Source organism: Coregonus clupeaformis, chromosome 24 (genome assembly GCF_020615455.1).
Source record: "Coregonus clupeaformis isolate EN_2021a chromosome 24, ASM2061545v1, whole genome shotgun sequence".
Lineage (NCBI taxonomy): Eukaryota > Metazoa > Chordata > Actinopteri > Salmoniformes > Salmonidae > Coregonus > Coregonus clupeaformis.
In genome coordinates, this window is record NC_059215.1 from 37,803,633 (window position 1) to 37,823,658 (window position 20,026).

The 20,026-nt window shown below is 44.4% G+C and overlaps 1 protein-coding gene across 2 annotated transcripts in view; it reads left to right on the forward strand.

The window, feature by feature from the left end:
• Window positions 1-2,580: 2,580 nt before the first annotated feature.
• The window catches only part of LOC121538193 (ephrin type-B receptor 2-like), a 61,741-nt gene continuing 44,295 nt past the window's right edge, over window positions 2,581-20,026 (forward strand). For both annotated transcript variants that reach the window (XM_045207181.1, XM_045207182.1), the window contains exon 1: window positions 2,581-2,743. In XM_045207181.1, the coding sequence (XP_045063116.1) occupies window positions 2,647-2,743 (97 nt within the window). In that variant the 5' untranslated portion in view covers window positions 2,581-2,646. The remainder of the gene's footprint in view (window positions 2,744-20,026) is intronic.

Below are 20,026 nucleotides of genomic sequence, written 5' to 3' on the forward strand. Positions count from 1 at the left end.
GTCGAATTTTATAAAGAGATGAGTGTTGTCTGTGAAACAAACCAGCTTTCCAGTTCAATTTATGACCCACAAGTCAAGACAGATTAGACCTGATTGGGTCGTTGGTGCCATGTGTGACCTACAATCTGTGCTCAGCTCGCATTTGGTCGCTGATCTCCCTGGGCAAAGGTTTCCATGGGAACGACCCCTGGCTCCTCTAATCTGCTGTTTTGCAGCCCTCACTCATCTTGAGGCTGAGTTATGCTGGATTCCTTTATGTCAGTCCCATATTCTTCTGCTCTATTTCCTTACCCTAGAACCACTCCCTCTTTGCCTCCCCACGCCCCCACCTCCCTCTCACTCACTCCCTCTTTCCCTCTCCTGTCGGCAGGCACTCTGCTTTAGTTTATCCTCCTTACATCTTTGTCTACTATAAGCATTTGCAGTGAATCAGCCTGGTTTCCCCACTGAAATCCAAGCGGCATGTTTCACATTCATCTGCAATGGGAACTGATCAGAAAATAATTTAATCGAAATATAAATGATTGATGGCATAATCTTCGATATCTATTTTTCCACAACACACATGGTATAATTAATTTCTATAAATATTCTAGATGTAAATATTGAACACAGCTTGACTGGGATGCTTTGTCCTAATTTCGTAATTCATTTAAGGGGTCTTGACAGGCAGTACAGGAACACAGATGCAGGGCCAGCCTGCTGTGTACTCTCTGAGTGTACAGTGACGCCAGAAATGCATATGGTTTGTGTCATTTTAACACGTGTCATTCCAACAAATGTGATGTGCTAGATCCACCTAGCCATTAAATTATGCTAATTCAACTTTACTCAGTGTTTTCAAATCCCAGTGTTCAAGGCCCAAATATATATTCAGATGTAGGACACTGTACATATCAATGCAATGGCCAGTGGGTGGTTGAATTGTTTTCATTTTGTATAGTTTTATTTTATTTTATTCTATGTTATTCTGTCTTTATGCAATTGTCACGAGTGTCAGTGTAATGCGGTGGATCGAAGTCAGGCGCAGGACACAGAACTCTATGAAATGTACTTTACTGAAAAGAAGTAAAGACAACAATACAGAATACCTCGACACAGGGAGGAACAAACCCGCTCACCAACGACACACAAAACTAAAAACAAACACGCACAAAACACATTGGGAGCCACTGGGTTAAATAGGGAAGGGGTAATCACATAATGGGCAACAGGTGTGTAACAATAGACAACAGGTGCAACATAGAAACATAGAACATAGATCGGCAGCAGCTAGTATTCTGGTGACGACGAACGCCGAAGCCTGCCCGAGCAAGGAGGAGGGGCAGCCTCGGCAGAATCCGTGACATCAATGCAGAAACAGATATAGTTACATTTTATTTTATTGTCATTTTTTGATGGGCAGATCTTAATTAAGGGGTTGTTGGGATATGCACCTACTGTCTTTAGTGTGTGTGTGTGTGTGTGTGTGTGTTGGGGGGGGGGGGGCTTGATATCAGGTGCACTTGGCTCCATGTCTGTAGCATTGCTTTAAGTGCAGTTGATTAGAGTAATGGAGGGTGCTAATCCATGACTAAATGGGGGTTAATTCCAGGATAAATTGCTTTGTTGATGTTCTCAGGTTAGATTCAAAGATCAAGTGTGCACTTCACAATGGGCCACTTGTTTCTTACTGACCATACAACATCCTAGCATTACAATTGGATGATCCATCACATTAGGCAGATTTAGCCTGATAGCCTACCGTCTCTATGATTTTAATGCCCCAATCTGTAATTTCTGTTTCCAGCAGACAACCTACCTGACTCTCATCCTCTCCAGAAACCTTTATGCCTAAGACACTACTCATGTCATGTAGTTTCTGTTTCCTACTTGGGGTGGCACCATTGTTCTTGAATGACATAGTGTTCAGGAGAAGCACCAAACATGCCTAATCTTTTCATTTGAAAGTAGTTGAAATGCCTGAGATTGTTTTGTTTATTTATTCTCCTGCAGATTATCATTAGTATAGCTAAATATATACACTAAGTTATATTTACAGCTCATGCATTTGAAAACCCATAATATTTGAGCAGAGAAGTTAAATAATACAATAAATGTTCATGCAGTTGCTTCAAAGAGCCAGTGACTTGATTGACCATTAGTGAAATAAGCACTGTGCAGCTTCTATCTCCTCTCAACAGTGTGTGTTTCACTTGTTGATGATGCATTGATAAATGATCAAAACATGCCTTATAAAGACTTAGTCAATCAATAAAAAACAATTTTATCATGTAGCTGCAGCTGGTGGTAGGCTATGGTGGTGTTGGTGGTAATATGTTGCTAGTTGGTGATATATGTACACAAAAATAATGATATCCACAGTATAATAGTGTGCTTTGATATTATTTAATTACAACAATTATTAAATACAACAATTATTACATTCGCATTTCAGAGGGATCTTGCAAAGGAAAATTGCAGCCATCTCCAAACAACAGATTACCCAAACCCCCTTGTATGATTCCCTTTGGTTTCGCCCAAATTTAGGTTTAGACGCGTGTTCTCCCTTCAAAAGCGGTTCGTTCTAACCATTGGCTGTGAGGGTTTGCGCTTCTGTAGATGAATTCGCTGTCAATGGCCCGCTGGTGGACCTGTTTTCTATGAATGCCTTGGCTTTTTACAGCCAAAATGCCAAGTATTTCCGTTGTTATGGATATCTTATATTGTTTATGGATATTTCCAATGGTAGGGGCTGTCGAAGGTAAGAGAGAATGCTGCTTTTTTCTTTATCTCGTCTGAATGCATAATTAAAACGTGCATGGATGACTGTCATTGTGAATAAGCTCTCAGCATAAATCCATTAATTATACACTATCAGATATTCATTACGTAAGATATAGCGCAAATATAATGTACATCTAGGAGTGGTGTGGTATTGTGATGGTAGTGTAAAAGTAAATAAGTCGTTTTTATTGTATTTTTTTATGTGACAACAGTAAATGCTTTCTGGGGGACTGTCACATTGTAACGCCGGTATTTTGTATGAATCAAAGTCTGATGAAATGCTGTTGAGAGAAAAAACTAGATATAATACTCCAAGAAAATACAGTATATCTTTAGCAATGATAGGTAAAACATTGCTACAGTCATTTTAATGGTTCAAACCACATGTTTTGACTCCTAAACTACCTGTAGTCAGTATACAGTATACAGTATACAGTATGTTGTAGAAATGTATCTGTTTCATAGCATATAAAATTGTAACAAATGTGGTTTAGACAACTGCCTGTGTGTGTGTTTAACCCCAACCCCATCTCGAGTCGTTTGTGCTATTTCTTTAATAATACAATGTAGGTAGGCTATGTCTGCTAAATGACAAAAAAAGAGAGAAAAAAATTGGTAGGCTATGTCAAATAGTCTACCTATATGTTAAATGCAATTTTGAATCATCAGTATGAATGGCCTTGCATGCAATTTAATCACACACGCACACACACACTCACACGCACACGGACACACACACACATACATACAGTACATCAATAACATGGTAATAGATCTTTATGATACAGGTTTATCCTATTGTTTGTACTAGTGTCATTTTAAAACAAGCAAGCATTCACTCTGAACAGCAGTCCATGGGATATGTTGGTGTGGTGTTGAGTTATATGCTCCCTCAGTCATTCCACAACACTTCAGGTGTCTTCTGTATTTAATGAAAGATGAGTTGGATGTGGGGATGCATAACTGACCCATGATGGTTAAATCCAGCGCAAAAACAATCAGATCTGTTTTGCTTGGAAAGGCTTTTTGGATTGAAAAGCTGATCCGGCCTTGTGGTATGTTTGGCCTGTCTTTTGGATTGAAAAGCTGATCCGGCCCTGCGCTGTGTTTGGCCTGTCTTTTGGATTGAAAAGCTGATCCGGCCCTGCGGTGTGTTTGGCCTGTCGTTTGGATTGAAAAGCTGATCCGGCCCTGCGCTGTGTTTGGCCTGTCTTTTGGATTGAAAAGCTGATCCGGCCCTGCGGTGTGTTTGGCCTGTCTTTTGGATTGAAAAGCTGATCCGGCCCTGCGCTGTGTTTGGCCTGTCTTTTGGATTGAAAAGCTTATCTGGCCCTGTGGTGTGTTTGGCCTGTCTTTTGGATTTTCAGGAGTTGAGAGTTAAAGCTACTTATTCTGAGTTTTGAACATTTTATAGCAGAAGAACTTAGAGATTCAGGATTCCCTCATTTACTTGCCTGGCTACCCAGAGTCCTTACTCCGGCCAAACGCTACGTCACACCCACTGACGTTATTTTCTTCTCCGCAATGAGTCTGGATCTGAGTACCTCCCCGACCGTTCACCGAATGCGAACACATTTGGGGCCATCTGTTTGGTCCAGAAACTGATGGATTGGGCCAGAGCAAGAACACATGTGGGTAAGGCGGCAGTTTGAATATCTGTCATTGGCTTTGTAATCTGATTGGTTAGAGACGATCCAATCTCTGATGACTTTGTTTTGTACAACACCCCTCGTGCCCTTCGTCACTACAAACGACTTCAATGATGGTAGTCTCAGACTAAAGTATGTCGCGAACACAGAATTTAGTGTGAGTCGTCAGGCTACTCATTTTACTGCTTTGGTAACAACAGTGTAACAAGTTGTAATGACATACTAACTAAACCCATAATTAACATTGAAATGACATTTTAAGTTATTAAGAAGAATTGTTACTTATCTATCTCTGCAGTCACTGAGGTAGTTACAGTATAGAGTAACTACTAGGCCTTCATGTGAAATGTTACCTTACTTACATGGTTCATGCACAGCAAGAGATTTCTTATCACAGAAAATTACTTAACAAATGTGCTACTGGTTAACAGTATGGCTGCCTAACTGTGACTGTTGTGCTTATGTCCATAACATCATGCATGTCCGAGGCCTATTACGATGTCACCAACCTTCTGACAAAAACGGTCAAAAAATCTATATGTCTAGATGCCTTTTAATAATTCCCCTCAATTGCTTCCATCAGTCAAAATACCTGAGTTGTGTGGGATCACGTGATGTCTGTCTGTCTGCTCTGGAACCATGTGACGTCTGCTTGCTCTGCTCTGCTCTCCCAGCCGGCTGTCCCCTCCTGCCCCTCTGTTTCAGCAGTGAGACCTCCCTCCCCCTTGTTGGGCTGCACAGCGTCCATGTTCCCAAGCCTTTATGTAAGCGGGGCAGACCTGACCGATTTCAGCCACGTCAAGAGCTGTTGGCTCAGCATTGGCCTGCATAGTCTGGCTGAGAAATCATATAGGATCTCTCTCTCTCTCTATCTCTCTCTCGCTCCCCGTTATGTTCTGTCACACTACAGACATGTTTTATTTTTGTTTTCTTTACCTGACTGAGTGGGTTCTTTGTATAGATAGACCAAAGAGGTGGATGGAAAGGAGAACCATCAAACAATAGCCTACTGCTGCTGTGAACAATACATTCTGTATCATACAGTCCTAGCCAGTAGACATGGACAGGAAGAGAGCCTACTGTATGTTTCATAAAAGCAAAAACCATTAGTGAAAAAATAATAAAAGAGTAGTGTTCAAATTTGGAACAGCAGAGCCACCCAAGTACAGTTGTAAAATATCACAACAACTCTGCCGCAAATAGTCATGCCATGCATTAGTTAGCTGGGTTTTTTTTGTTGGGGGGAGGTTTGGATGATTATACAATATGGTGGTTAACTGTTTGTTATGATGATCTATTTCTATATCCTTTGACGTTTTTTAGCAATGTCTTGCGACTTGCGACTGACTGAGTCCATTTTGGTCCACCTTAAGCCCTTACCTGGCCATTAGTTCCAGACAAAACACACCACTTATTTTAAACATAAGTTCAATAAAAATCCCTGAATCATATTTTCTTCACTTATGTATTCAGTACAAACCAAAGTGTTGACATTGCACCTTTACATTTTGCTTCCAAAATAAGCCTTTCTGCTCTTTGCAGACATTTTGTTTTGGAAGTCAATCAATATTCAGCGTAACGCTGCTCTTCAGTGCAGCACTCTTTCCCCTCTGGGAGCAGTGACAGAAAATATTGAGCGTCAAAACAGCCAATGACCTACTTCTCAATTCTTCCCTATGGTGGGGTTGCAAAACTTGCTTACACTTATAGTTGAAGTCGGAAGTTTACATACACCTTAGCCAAATACATTTAAACTCAGTTTTTCACAATTCCTGACATTTAATCCTAGTAAGAATTTCCTGTCTTAGGTCAGTTAGGATCACCACTTTATTTTAAGAATGTGAAATGTCAGAATAATAGTAGAGAGAATGACTTATTTCAGCTTTTATTTCTTTCATCACATTCCCAGTGGGTCAGAAGTTTACATACACTCAATTAGTATTTGGTAGCATTGCCTTTAAATTCTTTAACTTCGGTCAAACGTTTCGGGTAGCCTTCCACAAGCTTCCCACAATAAATTGGGTGAATTTTGGCCCATTCCTCCTGACAGAGCTGGTATAACTGAGTCAGGTTTGTAGGCCTCCTTGCTCGCACACGCCTTTTCAGTTCTGCCCACCAATTTCTATAGGATCGAGGTCAGGGGTTTGTGATGGCCACTCCAATACCTTGACTTTGTTGTACTTAAGCCATTTTGCCACAACTTTGGAAGGATGCTTGGGGTCATTGTCCATTTGGAAGACCCATTTGCGACCAAGCTTTAACTTCCTGACTGATGTATTGAGATGTTGCTTCAATATATCCACATCATTTTCCTTCCTCATGATGCCATCTATTTTGTGAAGTGCACCAGTCCCTCCTGCAGCAAAGCACCCCCACAGCATGATGCTTCCACCCCCGTGCTTCACGGTTGGGATGGTGTTCTTTGGCTTGCAAGGACCCCCTTTTTCCTCCAAACATAACGATGGTCATTATGGCCAAACAGTTCTATTTTTGTTTCATCAGACCAGAGGACATTTCTCCAAAAAGTACGGTCTTTGTCCCCATGTGCAGTTGCAAACCGTAGTCTGGCTTTTTTATGGCGGTTTTGGAGCAGTGGCTTCTTCCTTACTGAGCGGCATTTCAGGTTATGTCGATATAGGACTAGTTTTACTGTGGATATAGATACTTTTGTACCTGTTTCCTCCAGCATCTTCACAAGGTCCTTTGCTGTTGTTCTGGGATTGATTTGCACTTTTCGCACCAAAGTATGTTCATCTCTAGGAGACAGAACGCATCTCCTTCCTGAGCGGTATGACGGCTGCATGGTCCCATGGTGTTTATACTTGCGTACTATTGTTTGTACAGATGAACGTGGTACCTTCAGGCATTTGGAAATTGCTCCCAAGGATGAACCAGACTTGTGGAGGTCTACAATATTTATTCTGAGGTCTTGGCTGATTTCTTTAGATTTTCCCATGATGTCAAGCGAAGAGGCACTGAGTTTGAAGGTAGGTCTTGAAATACATCCACAGGTACACCTCCAATTGACTCAAATTATGTCAATTAGCCTATCAGAAGCTTCTAAAGCCATGACACCATTTTCTGGAATTTTCCAAGCTGTTTATAGGCACAGTCAATTTAGTGTATGTAAACTTCTGACCCACTGGAATTGTGATACAGTGAATTATAAGTGAAATAATCTGTCTGTAAACAATTGTTGGAAAAATTACTTGTGTCATGCACAAAATAGATGTCCTAACTGACTTGCCAAAACTATAGTTTGTTAACAAGAAATTTGTGGAGTGGTTGAAAAACGAGTTTTAATGACTCCAACCTAAGTGTATGTAAACTTCCGACTTCAACTGTACATGACTGAGACACTTAACAGTGAGTGACATGTAAATGTTACAAGCTATATATACCATAGTTATGGTTATAGATTTGTTATGAGTTTATCCTTGTTACCAGGTTGGATTATAGCCAGACAACCATTCACCAGATAGGATGGACATCGGGTACAGTGAATGAACCCATTCTGTAACTGCAAGCACATCTGTCTCTTGGCCAGATTTATTAAGAGTTTGCACCTGTGGGACAATGACACCTGTTGTATGTAAAATGCTTTATTCCTTAATTTTGCTTAAGGACAGGTGTAACTTTTCACTGTGGCAAAGGCTTAGTAAATATTTGTCTTTATACATGGCTTAGCACTCATTTTTGAATTGGAACAGGATCCGGATGTGGTCCATTTGTAACTTGATATGATCACCAGTGGGTGAAAAACTTTCGTCCTTGAAAAGTAATTGAAAAGTAATTGACATTGGAGAGTGGGAAACCCTGATGAATGACGCTGTTCTGAGGTTTACTAAGGTGAGCACTCCAGTGACAGAGGCAGGATCCACCCTGGTCGCTGTCTCGCCCGTGCCCCAAATAACCATGGGGAGGGGAGATCTTGGTCAGGACAGGGAGGGCTAACTGTAAAGATCAGCAGAAGAGCTGTAAAACTCCCTATTACTTTACGCTTATCAACTTTACTGAACTCCCATATTTCCAGAGTGGGCCTACTGGTTTACTTGCCATTTCTTTTACAGTGGGGGAAAAAAAGTATTTAGTCAGCCACCAATGTGTGCAAGTTCTCCCACTTAAAAAGATGAGAGATGCCTGTAATTTTCATCATAGGTACACGTCAACTATGACAGACAAATTGAGAAAATAAAATCCAGAAAATCACATTGTAGGATTTTTAATGAATTTATTTGCAAATTATGGTGGAAAATAAGTATTTGGTCACCTACAAACAAGCAAGATTTCTGGCTCTCACAGACCTGTAACTTCTTCTTTAAGAGGCTCCTCTGTCCTCCCCTCGTTACCTGTATTAATGGCACCTGTTTGAACTTGTTATCAGTATAAAAGACACCTGTCCACAACCTCAAACAGTCACACTCCAAACTCCACTATGGCCAAGACCAAAGAGCTGTCAAAGGACACCAGAAACAAAATTGTAGACCTGCACCAGGCTGGGAAGACTGAATCTGCAATAGGTAAGCAGCTTGGTTTGATGAAATCAACTGTGGGAGCAATTATTAGAAATGGAAGACATACAACACCACTGATAATCTCCCTCGATCTGGGGCTCCATGCAAGATCTCACCCCGTGGGGTCAAAATTATCACAAGAACGGTGAGCAAAAATCCCAGAACCACACGGGGGACCTAGTGAATGACCTGCAGAGAGCTGGGACCAAAGTAACAAAGCCTACCATCAGTAACACACTACGCCGCCAGGGACTCAAATCCAACTGTGTCCCCCTGCTTAAGCCAGTACATGTCCAGACCCGTCTGAAGTTTGCTAGAGTGCATTTGGATGATCCAGAAGAGGATTGGGAGAATGTCATATGGTCAGATGAAACCAAAATATAACTTTTTGGTAAAAACTCAACTCGTCGTGTTTGGAGGACAAAGAATGCTGAGTTGCATCCCAAGAACACCATACCTACTGTGAAGCATGGGGGGTGGAAACATCATGCTTTGGGGCTGTTTTTCTGCAAAGGGACCAGGACGACTGATCCGTGTAAAGGAAAGAATGAATGGGGCCATGTATCGTGAGATTTTGAGTGAAAACCTCCTTCCATCAGCAAGGGCATTGAAGATGAAACGTGGCTGGGTCTTTCAGCATGACAATGATCCCAAACACACCGCCCGGGCAACGAAGGAGTGGCTTCGTAAGAAGCATTTCAAGGTCTTGGAGTGGCCTAGCCAGTCTCCAGATCTCAACCCCATAGAAAATCTTTGGAGGGGAGTTGAAAATCCGTGTTGCCCAGCGACAGCCCCAAAACATCACTGCTCTAGAGGAGATCTGCATGGAGGAATGGGCCAAAATACCAGCAACAGTGTGTGAAAACCTTGTGAAGACTTACAGAAAACGTTTGACCTGTGTCATTGCCAACAAAGGGTATATAACAAAGTATTGAGAAACTTTTGTTATTGACCAAATACTTATTTTCCACCATAATTTGCAAATAAATTCATTACAAATCCTACAATGTGATTTTCTGGAATTTCTTTTCTCATTTTGTCTGTCATAGTTGACGTGTACCTATGATGAAAATTACAGGCCTCTCTCATCTTTTTAAGTGGGAGAACTTGCACAATTGGTGGCTGACTAAATACTTTTTTTCCCCACTGTATATTTTTTACATCATTCTATCAATTCATTCCAAGGACAGGTATTGTTTATATGACCTTACAAGGATACATCCTGACTTGAGGTACCTGTGTGTGTCACGGTTCTCTAAGACCGAACCCAGAAGCAGACCAGGACAAGGTGAGTTGAACGAATGAGAGTGTTTATTTACAGATAACAGATGCAGAATAGTCCAGTAGACGGAGCGGGTGGCGGAGATGAGTAGGTGGTGGTGAAGTAGCAGATGAACTGATGGCACGGCAGGGGTTGGGTGAAGGTTCGGGAGAATGACTGTAGACAGAACAAACGGAGGTAAGTACAAGGCAGGTCAACAAGGTGCAAAAACAACAAAACTAACGCTAGTACTCTGAGGCTGGTACGCTGGCAAAACATACTGTTTATGGCTAACGATCCGGCAGGGAATGGATGTTAGGCCAGAGCCTAAGAAGGGTGATGATCAGGACCAGGTGTGCAGATTGCTGATGGGATGCAGGTGCGGAAATCAAGAGAGCTCCCGGAGCGTTCCAGAACCCTCGGGAAACTGGAGATCACGAACAGAAAAAACTAGTCCACAGACAGGACCCGACTCAGACTGCCGGGATCGTTACAGTACCCCCCCTCCGGCAACGCCACCGGGCGGGACTCCCGGAGCGCCAGGATGGAGGCGGTAGAAGTCACGGATGAGGTCAGCATCTAGGATCTGTCGCCGCGGAATCCAACTCCTCTCTTCAGGACCATACCCCTCCCAGTCCACGAGATACTGGAAACCCCGGCCCCGCCGTCTGGAATCCATGATGCGTCGCACCGTGTAGGCAGGACCACCTCCGATCATCCGAGGAGGAGGAGGAGGAGGCGGAGGGAGGCAACAGAGGACTGAGGAAAACAGGCTTGAGGCAGGAGACATGAAAGGTGGGATGGACTCTGAGCGTCCTCGGTAGTTTGAGTCGAACTGCCACTGGATTGATCACCTTCTCCACCACAAACGGACCAATGAACTTCGGTAACAACTTCCTAGACTCAGTCCGTAACGGAAGATCCCGTGTGGCCAACCAGACCCTATCTCCGATGGTATAGGTGGGAGCGGGAATCCGGCGACGATTCGCCTGGAGCTGATACCGGTCCGAAACTCTAAGGAGTGCCTTTCTGGCCCGATGCCAGGTCCGGTGGCAACGACGAATATGGGCCTGAACCGAAGGCACTGAGAGCTCCTTCTCCTGAGAAGGGAACAGGGGAGGTTGGTAGCCATACAGGCACTGGAAGGGAGACATCCCAGTGGCAGATGTAGGGGAGAGTATTGTGGGCATACTCAACCCAAGGCAACTGAGAGACCCAGGAGGTGGGGTTGGAAGAGACCAGGCAGCGTAGCGTGGATTCCATCTTCTGGTTGGCTCTCTCCGCCTGACCATTGGATTGGGGGTGAAAACCAGATGTGAGACTGACTGTAGCTCCAATGGCCAAACAGAAGGACTTCCAGACCGCAGAGGTAAACTGAGGGCCACGGTCGGAAACGATATCACTGGGCAAACCGTGGACCCTGAAAACCTCCCTAACCAGGATCTCGGACGTCTCGAGGCAGAGGGAAGCTTGGCAATTGGCACAAAGTGGGCGAACTTGCTGAATCTGTCCACGATAGTCAGAAACGACCGTGTTCCCCTCAGAACGGGCAACCCAGTGACGAAGTCCAGGGCCAGATGCGACCATGGTCGCGGGGAATAGGAAGGGGGTGAAGTAGTCCAGAGCTGGGCCGATTGGTACTCTTATTCTGCGCACACACTGGACAGGCAGCAACAAAACCCCCGAGTATCCTCGGCCATGGCAGGCCACCAAAAACGTCTGCGAAGAAACGCCATTGTCCGAGCCACGCCAGGGTGACAAGCCATCTTGCTGGCGTGGGACCATTTGAGGACAGCAGGACGAACCGACTCAGGCACAAACAACCGACCGGGTGGACCGTTACCGGGACCGGGCTGAGTCCGAAGGGCCGCCAGCACCTCCTCCTCAATCTTCCACATAACTGCTCCCACGACGCAGTTCCGGGGGAGAATTGTCTCGGTCTTGGACCCACTCTCCTCCGTCTTGGAGAACATCCGGGACAAGGCGTCCGCCTTGCCGTTCTTAGATCCAGGTCGGAACGTCAGGGGAAAACTTGAATCGTCCGAAAAACAACGCCCACCTGGCCTGGACGGGAGTTGAGACGTTTAGCCGATTGCACGTAAGCAAGATTCTTGTGGTCAGTCCAGACAATAAACGGTTGCTCCGCCCCTCCAACCAGTGGCGCCACTCCTCCAAGGCAAGTTTCACCGCGAGAAGCTCCCGGTTACCCACATCGTAATTCCTCTCCGCAGGCGAAAGGCGACGAGTAGTAGGCGCAGGGATGGAGTTTACTGTCCGTGGAGCATCGCTGCGACAGGATGGCGCCAACTCCCACATCAGACGCGTCCACTTCAACGACGAACTGACGGGCCGTGTCCGGTTGAGAGAGAATCGGTGCGTTGGTGAATCGCCTCTTCAAATCCAGAAACGCTCGATCCGCCTCCGGATTCCACTTGAAGGTCCTGATACTGGAAGTCAAGGCAGTTAACGGAGCGGCCACCACGGCTGTAATCCCGGATGAATCTGCGGTAGAAATTCGCAAACCCCAAAAATCTCTGGAGCTGCAATCTCGTACCGGGCTGGGCCCATTCCAGAACCGCTCTAACCTTCTCCTGGTCCATCCTAATCTCTCCCCTGGAGATGATGTACCCGAGAAAGGAGGTCGTGTGGGCGTGAAACTCGCACTTCTCGGCCTTCACGAACAGGCGATTCTCCAACAATCGCTGCAGAACCTGCCGGACATGCTGGACGTGGTCGGAAGGTTCCTTCGAGAAGATCAGAATGTCATCCAGGTAAACAAACACAAAGAGACCGATCATATCTCTCAGGACGTCGTTCACCATACTCTGGAATACCGCTGGAGCATTGGTCAGTCCAAACGGCATCACCTGATACTCGAAGTGACCCATCGGTGTATTGAAACCCGTCAACCACTCGTCCCCCTCTCTGATCCGGACCATGTGATACGCATTGTGTAGGTCTAGCTTGGTGAACACCGTAGCACCCTGTAAGGAGTCGAAGGCAGAACTCATCAAGGGCAGGGGATACTTGTTCTTGACCGTGATGTCATTCAAAACCCCGATAATCAATACACGGTCGAAGAGAGCCATCCTTCTTACCCACAAAGAAGAATCCTGCCCCCAGGGGTGATGACGAGGACCGAACGAGACCAGCAGCTAGGGACTCCTTGATGTAGGTCTCCAAAGCCTCACGTTCAGGTCGGGAGATACTGTATAACCTTCCCTTGGGGTAGACAGCTCCAGGGAACAGGTTGATGGCACAATCATATGGTCGGTGGGGAGGGAGTGACAGAGCCTTCTGCTTACTGAAAACTTCCCCAAATCGTGATATGTCTCGGGAACCAGGGACAAATCTGGGGGGTTTATCACCTGACTGGGAACCGAATGGGAACAGGCAGTCTTGAGACAGTTAGCATGACAATCAAGGCTCCAACTCGTTACCTTGCCCGTCACCCAATCGAACGTGGGATTGTGTTCCTTCAGCCAGGGGTATCCAAGGACCAGAGGAACATGGGAAGACGGCAGAATGAAGAATGAAATCATCTCAGAATGATTCCCCGACAACAGCATCTTAACCGGTTCAGTCCTCATCGTGATACGTGCCAGACTACTGCCGTCCAGAGTGGTAGCTTCAATGGCTTCCGGCAATTGCTCCTTGGAAAGCCCCAGCTGTTCCACCAACTCGGCATCTAGAAAGCTTCCATCGGCACCTGAATCGAGTAAAAGCGTTAATCGCTAAGCTCTGATTCCTGTTCATAAGGGTAGCCGGGAAACGGGGTCTGACAGAGGTATTGAGAGGTCGAAACTGGCTCGCTAAAAGTCCTCCCAACTTTAGCGAGCCGCGCAGTTTGACGACCGCCGGGAACAGGTGGCGAGGTAATGTCCCGAACCACCACAGTAGAGGCAACAGTTAGTCCTACGTCTGAGTTGGCGTTCCTCCTGGGTTAACCCGTGCCGCCCTACTTGCATTGGTTCAGAATCGGAGACAGGACCTCTCCACTAATCCTGTGTGGTGGACGATGATCGACGTATTCTGGTCCAATCCCCGACCCGACTGGAACCTGAGAAGCTGATCGATTGGACGGACCCCATTGCTTCTCCCTCCTTCGCTCACGGACTCGATTATCCACCCGAATAGACAAGGCTACCAAGCTGTCCAGGTCACTAGGCTCCGGATAGGAGATCAACTCATCCTTGAGCTGCTCCGACAGACCCTGGTAAAAGGCCGCTTGCAGAGACTCCTCATTCCACCCACTCTCCACAGCCAACGTCTTGAACTCGATCACGAAGTCGGCCATGCTGCGAAGTTCCTTGGCGAAGCGAAAACAGGCGCCTAGCTGCGTCCCTCCCTCGGACGGAATGGTCGAAGAGCTTCCTCATCTCGGCCGTGAACCCCTGGTATGAAGCCATGCAGGGATCCTGTCGTTCCCAAACGGCTGAAGCCCACTCCAGCGCTCGACCACGCAGCAACTCAATCACAAAGGCTATCCTAGCCTTGTCTGTGGCATAAGAGTAGGGCTGTAGATCGAACACTAATCCACACTGCATAAGGAAGGAACGGCATCTTCCCAGCTCCCCCTCATATTTATCCGGCGTCGGAACCTTGGGCTCACGGAAGGACACAGCTCCAGCAGCGGCAGGCGAGATGGGTGAAACCGGTAGTGGATCCTCCACCGGAAACTTGCGTTGGTTCTGGACCTCCGTCAGACCGGTAGAAAGGTTCCGAACTGACAACGCGATCTCCTGTAGTACTGTGCTATGATGGCCCAACATCTTCTCCTGATGGGTAATGGCATGGCGAACAGAGTCCAGGTCCGCTGGGTTCATACTGGCCGGATCGTTCTATCACGGTTCTCTAAGACCGAACCCAGAAGCAGACCAGGACAAGGTGAGTTGAACGAATGAGAGTGTTTATTTACAGATAACAGATGCAGAATAGTCCAGTAGACGGAGCGGGTGGCGGAGATGAGTAGGTGGTGGTGAAGTAGCAGATGAACTGATGGCACGGCAGGGGTTGGGTGAAGGTTCCGGGAGAATGACTGTAGACAGAACAAACGGAGGTAAGTACAAGGCAGGTCAACAAGGTGCAAAAAACAACAAAACTAACGCTAGTACTCTGAGGCTGGTACGCTGGCAAAACATACTGTTTATGGCTAACGATCCGGCAGGGAATGGATGTTAGGCCAGAGCCTAAGAAGGGTGATGATCAGGACCAGGTGTGCAGATTGCTGATGGGATGCAGGTGCGGAAATCAAGAGAGCTCCCCGGAGCGTTCCAGAACCCTCGGGAAACTGGAGATCACGAACAGAAAAAACTAGTCCACAGACAGGACCCGACTCAGACTGCCGGGATCGTTACAGTGTGTGAACATTCAGACATAGAGTAATCTAAATCAGTAGTGTGGAAAACAGGAGAACATAAGATAAATACGATTTAAAGTTTGCACATCTAAACCCTTTACGTTATGCAGTCACTATGTTTTCTTGACTCGATGAATGTTACTGATTGGAAGGAGAGTGCACACACACACGGTTTCTCAGGCAGAAAATAATTTCAGGTTTTGATGGAATCGAGCCCTACATTTTTTGTTGCCAGGGTAACACAGGTTAGCAGCTTTAACTGCAAATTAATTTGAGTTCAATGTACTTGATCCAGTGTATTGTGTCAGTGCTGTAAGCATCACCAGTCAAGTGTCTTCCCACCCAATATATCATAAACCAACTCACAGTACAGAGAGAGTGACAGAACTGGAGCACTAGAAAATCAATGGGTCCCAATTGATTGGGTCCCAATTCCCCCATTAGTGGGTCCCAATTCCCCCATAGAAAATATTCAATGCTGCTTCCATGAGCAGTAGCATACGAAAGAAGGTAATTTACTGGGACAATCCTAATACATTAGTGGATGCAGCATCTGTCTGTCCATGGAATGAAAATGGATATACAGTACTTTAGCCTCATTTGAAAAAACCCACATAATTTCTCAACTTATTTTGTTTTGTTACGGTATATTGCCTCCACATACCAAAAACTGAAAGGACTTGAAAAAACGCAGATAAGCTATGTGCTGCATTCAATTCCAGTCTCTTTTTGCCGCCTGGATACTTACATAACTTTTACGTCATGCTTGTTTTGTTTGCAAACTTTGGGATGGCTTGGGTTCATTCATTATGTAGGAGTTATTTCATAAACATTTAACTTGTTCAGCAAAAGTGGGATAAGGGAGCCGGGAGAAATGTTTTGTTGGATGTCCTTTGAGGGCTGGAGTACGTGTAACAGGGTTGGTTATGTTTCGACTTGACACTGCAGAAATATGTATTTGATGTTTATCGATTCCTATTGGTTGGTTGAATTTACATGTCACTAAGGTTTTATGCCATTGGTCATGCTTGCAGATAGGGGGAGATCGCGAACATCAACTCTTCCCAGTCTGATATTGACATGCAAGCGTTAGGTCACGTTCTGAAATACTGTATTCTGTTTTCATATTTACAATGTTTACGAGTTCACTATGTACATGTCCTGATTTATATATATGTGTACGGTACCTGCTAGATATTGGGGGCATCCTGGGATTTGCTTTTGTATGTTATTGCTGTAAGAGTGAGTTAGCTAGCATGCTCTAATTGTAATGGTCGCATTAGCCCCTGCTAATTCAGTTATTTCCATGCTAACAGACGAATCACAAATCTATCATCAGAATAAACTACAAATCAACTGGGCTCGCTGCACCGTACACGGATTCTCACTGGCTGGACAGTCCTTTCTTTAAAAACACAATGCAAGAGAGTTACGAAGTACAATCACAGCTGTTACAATGGTGCCGAGATCAGTCTTCTTGTCTTCGCTGGACAGCTGTTACATACACACAAACAAAAATGGCAGTTTTTGTGAGAAGTGCCTGGTTGTTACCTGTTGAGTGCACCTGGTTCTTAGGGGATAGGTCAACAAAATCAACTTTATTTTCCAAAGGAATTGGAGTCCAACATGGGTCCAGAATTACCACATTGATAAAATGCTCATTTTATTTGGGATAAAATTACTTTTGTTTTCCAATATTCACTTCAATGTAAGCATTCCCACATCTGCTACATATGCGCAGAACTCTTTTCCTGGCATGGCTTGATATGGGGCAATGGACGTGTCCAATGTGCTTTTTCACACAAATGCCAAAACCAGAGACAATTGAAGAAATGTGTCTAGGTCTTGACACAGTGGAACGGTAGCCTACTGTATTCCTTTGAGAGTATGGCCACTTGGGCAGGCAGGCAGGTGGTGAAGGCTTTTCAACTGGAGCATTTCATGTCTGCTCAAAGCTATGCTGTGAAATAATTAACCCGCCATGAATTATTCAGGAAGTTTTATCCATGACATTTCCCATTGTTGCATTTGGGAAAACAGACAATGATTTTAAAGATGTCAAATTGCGTAAAACTGTTTTTATTCTTAGCTGAGTACCTGCCAGTATAAATTCACAGGCTGTGGTCTTGAGAATGTCTACTCCGAATAATGCAATATCACATGCTTAGAGGTCATTCATTTATTTAGATATTAGAGACCCCATTCTTCGGCCTGTAAAAATCTCGCAAACTTGTCAATTGCACAGTTTCACAATTTCTTACCATCATAATCTTTCAGGATGCACCAAGATATTGAATGAGCATCATCAGGATTAATAATGTGTTGTTGTTATCAACCTGAGCAAATAGATATTGCACTTTGCTTCGATTTATAGCCTTGGCAGAACATGCATGAGCTAAGATGATTTGAACCATTTAGTCCAAATGTGCCACCTCTCTCTGCATTCTGCAATGCAGGCTGGTCTCTGTGTGTGCTTTAGTGGAAAATGCCACAACCCTGGGATGTTCCCTTGCAGTGCTAATATAAAAGCAGCAGAAGAAGCAGGGCCATAAAATTGATAAATAAGAAATGTGGGACTGAGAATTGCAGTGCGGCGGGAGGCACATTGACATAAAACCCATTGAGTGAAGCCCAGCGATGTGTCCCTTGGGTTTAATCCAGTGTGGCGTACAGAGCGTGGCGCAGCCTGCGAGGATTATATGTGCTGGACTAAATTGCCCTACTCTCTCCTCCTCGTTGCCCTACTTTTCATTGAAATATGGAGAGAAAGAGAGCGAGAGAAGAAAAGAGAGAGCTCTATATTGCAGGAATGCAGGGACAGATGGAGTCAGGGGGTGGGGAGGGCAACATGGAGCCAGAGAGAGGGAGAGAGACCACTACAACTTTATTCCCCTCTGCCTCTCACATGGTTAATTCTGGTTTAAGAATACTTATGGGTTGGTAGATAATGGGGGATTTGTCTATCCCTTTAACCATATTCTCAACCGGCCGGTAGAGCATGTTTTGACAATGGATTTAGAAGTGGGTATGAAAAAAATCTTCACTTGAACTTGATTGGTCAACTTCCCCAGCCCTCCTGCAACAATTAACATAATTTGTATACTTTTTGGTTGCTGCAGTTCAGTGTTGTGGCACTCTAACTTTGCCCACTCAGAGGGCTGTAAGAAAACTCAAAATCAGTCACCGAAGATATGGGATAAAAGGCAGGAATTCAGTTAGTGAGGAATTAATATTGCACCATTCCTGTTAGTAGAGATGAGTAGGAATATGAAAATAAATAGTTAAAATGTAAAAAGGCTAAAAAGCTAGAATTTTGTAACAATGTGCTCAACCAGGCGGTTGATATATCAGTAAAAAGTATGGTGGACTAAGAATAGGGTAAAAATATTATAATATTAAAAATACTTATTTTGGTGAAAGATATGATTTAATTATTAGGCAACAGAAATTGGTTAAACCACATTTCATGACCCATGGCGTCAATTAATCAATAATCAGACTTAAGGTCACCTATAAAATAATGACTTTAATAGTAATAAAAAACTGCACTCGGTCATATATTATCTTGAAATATAGTCTGAAGATGTGGGAAACATGGTGGAAGATCCTGGAATAATTTGAAATGTAAGAAAACCATTTTCAGGGACATTGCAATGTACATGTACACCACCAACATGCGTAATAGTCTTTCATGGTTGAGGGTTGAGGAGAAATTGACTACTCCTCTTCTTGTCTTTTTAAGAAACATTTGTGTGTTGGAAATGCCTAACCACATGTATAATCTATCTGCATACACTCCACTGTGGGTTTCTTCATGGTACTCAAACCAAAAACAGATTTAATAAATCGCTCAGTTATGTATAGAGCCATGTCATCGTGGAATGCTCTGCCACCAGAGGTTACTCAGGCAAAATGCCAGTTTAGCTTTAAAAAACAGATTTAAAAAAACATATTGTATCACAGTGCCTGTCACGATCGTCTTGAAGAGAAGTAGACCAATGCGCAGCGTGTTGAGCGAACATGATACTTTATTATATTAAAGCACAAAACAAAACAATAAACGACTCGTGAAGTCCACGGTGACAAAGACCGACAAGGAACAAAAACCCACAAACACAAAGTGAAACACAGACAGTTAAATATGGCTCCCAATCAGAGACAACCAGCCAAACAGCTGACACTTGTTGCCTCTGATTGGGAGTCACTCAGGCAAACATAGAAACAGACAAACTAGAACCCCCAACATAGACATATAACACATAGAATAAACACACCCTGGCTCAACAAATAGAGTCCCAGAGCCAGGGTGTGACAGTGCCTCTCCTCTTTCTATGTAAGAATAAGAATATGTATATATGAATAGTGTGTAAATAGTATTTTTGTTGTCTCTTGGTGTCTTTCCTATACATAACTTTTATTTTTATTTTTTATTTTGAATGTATTGTAATATCTTATGTTGTTCTTGTCTATTACTGTT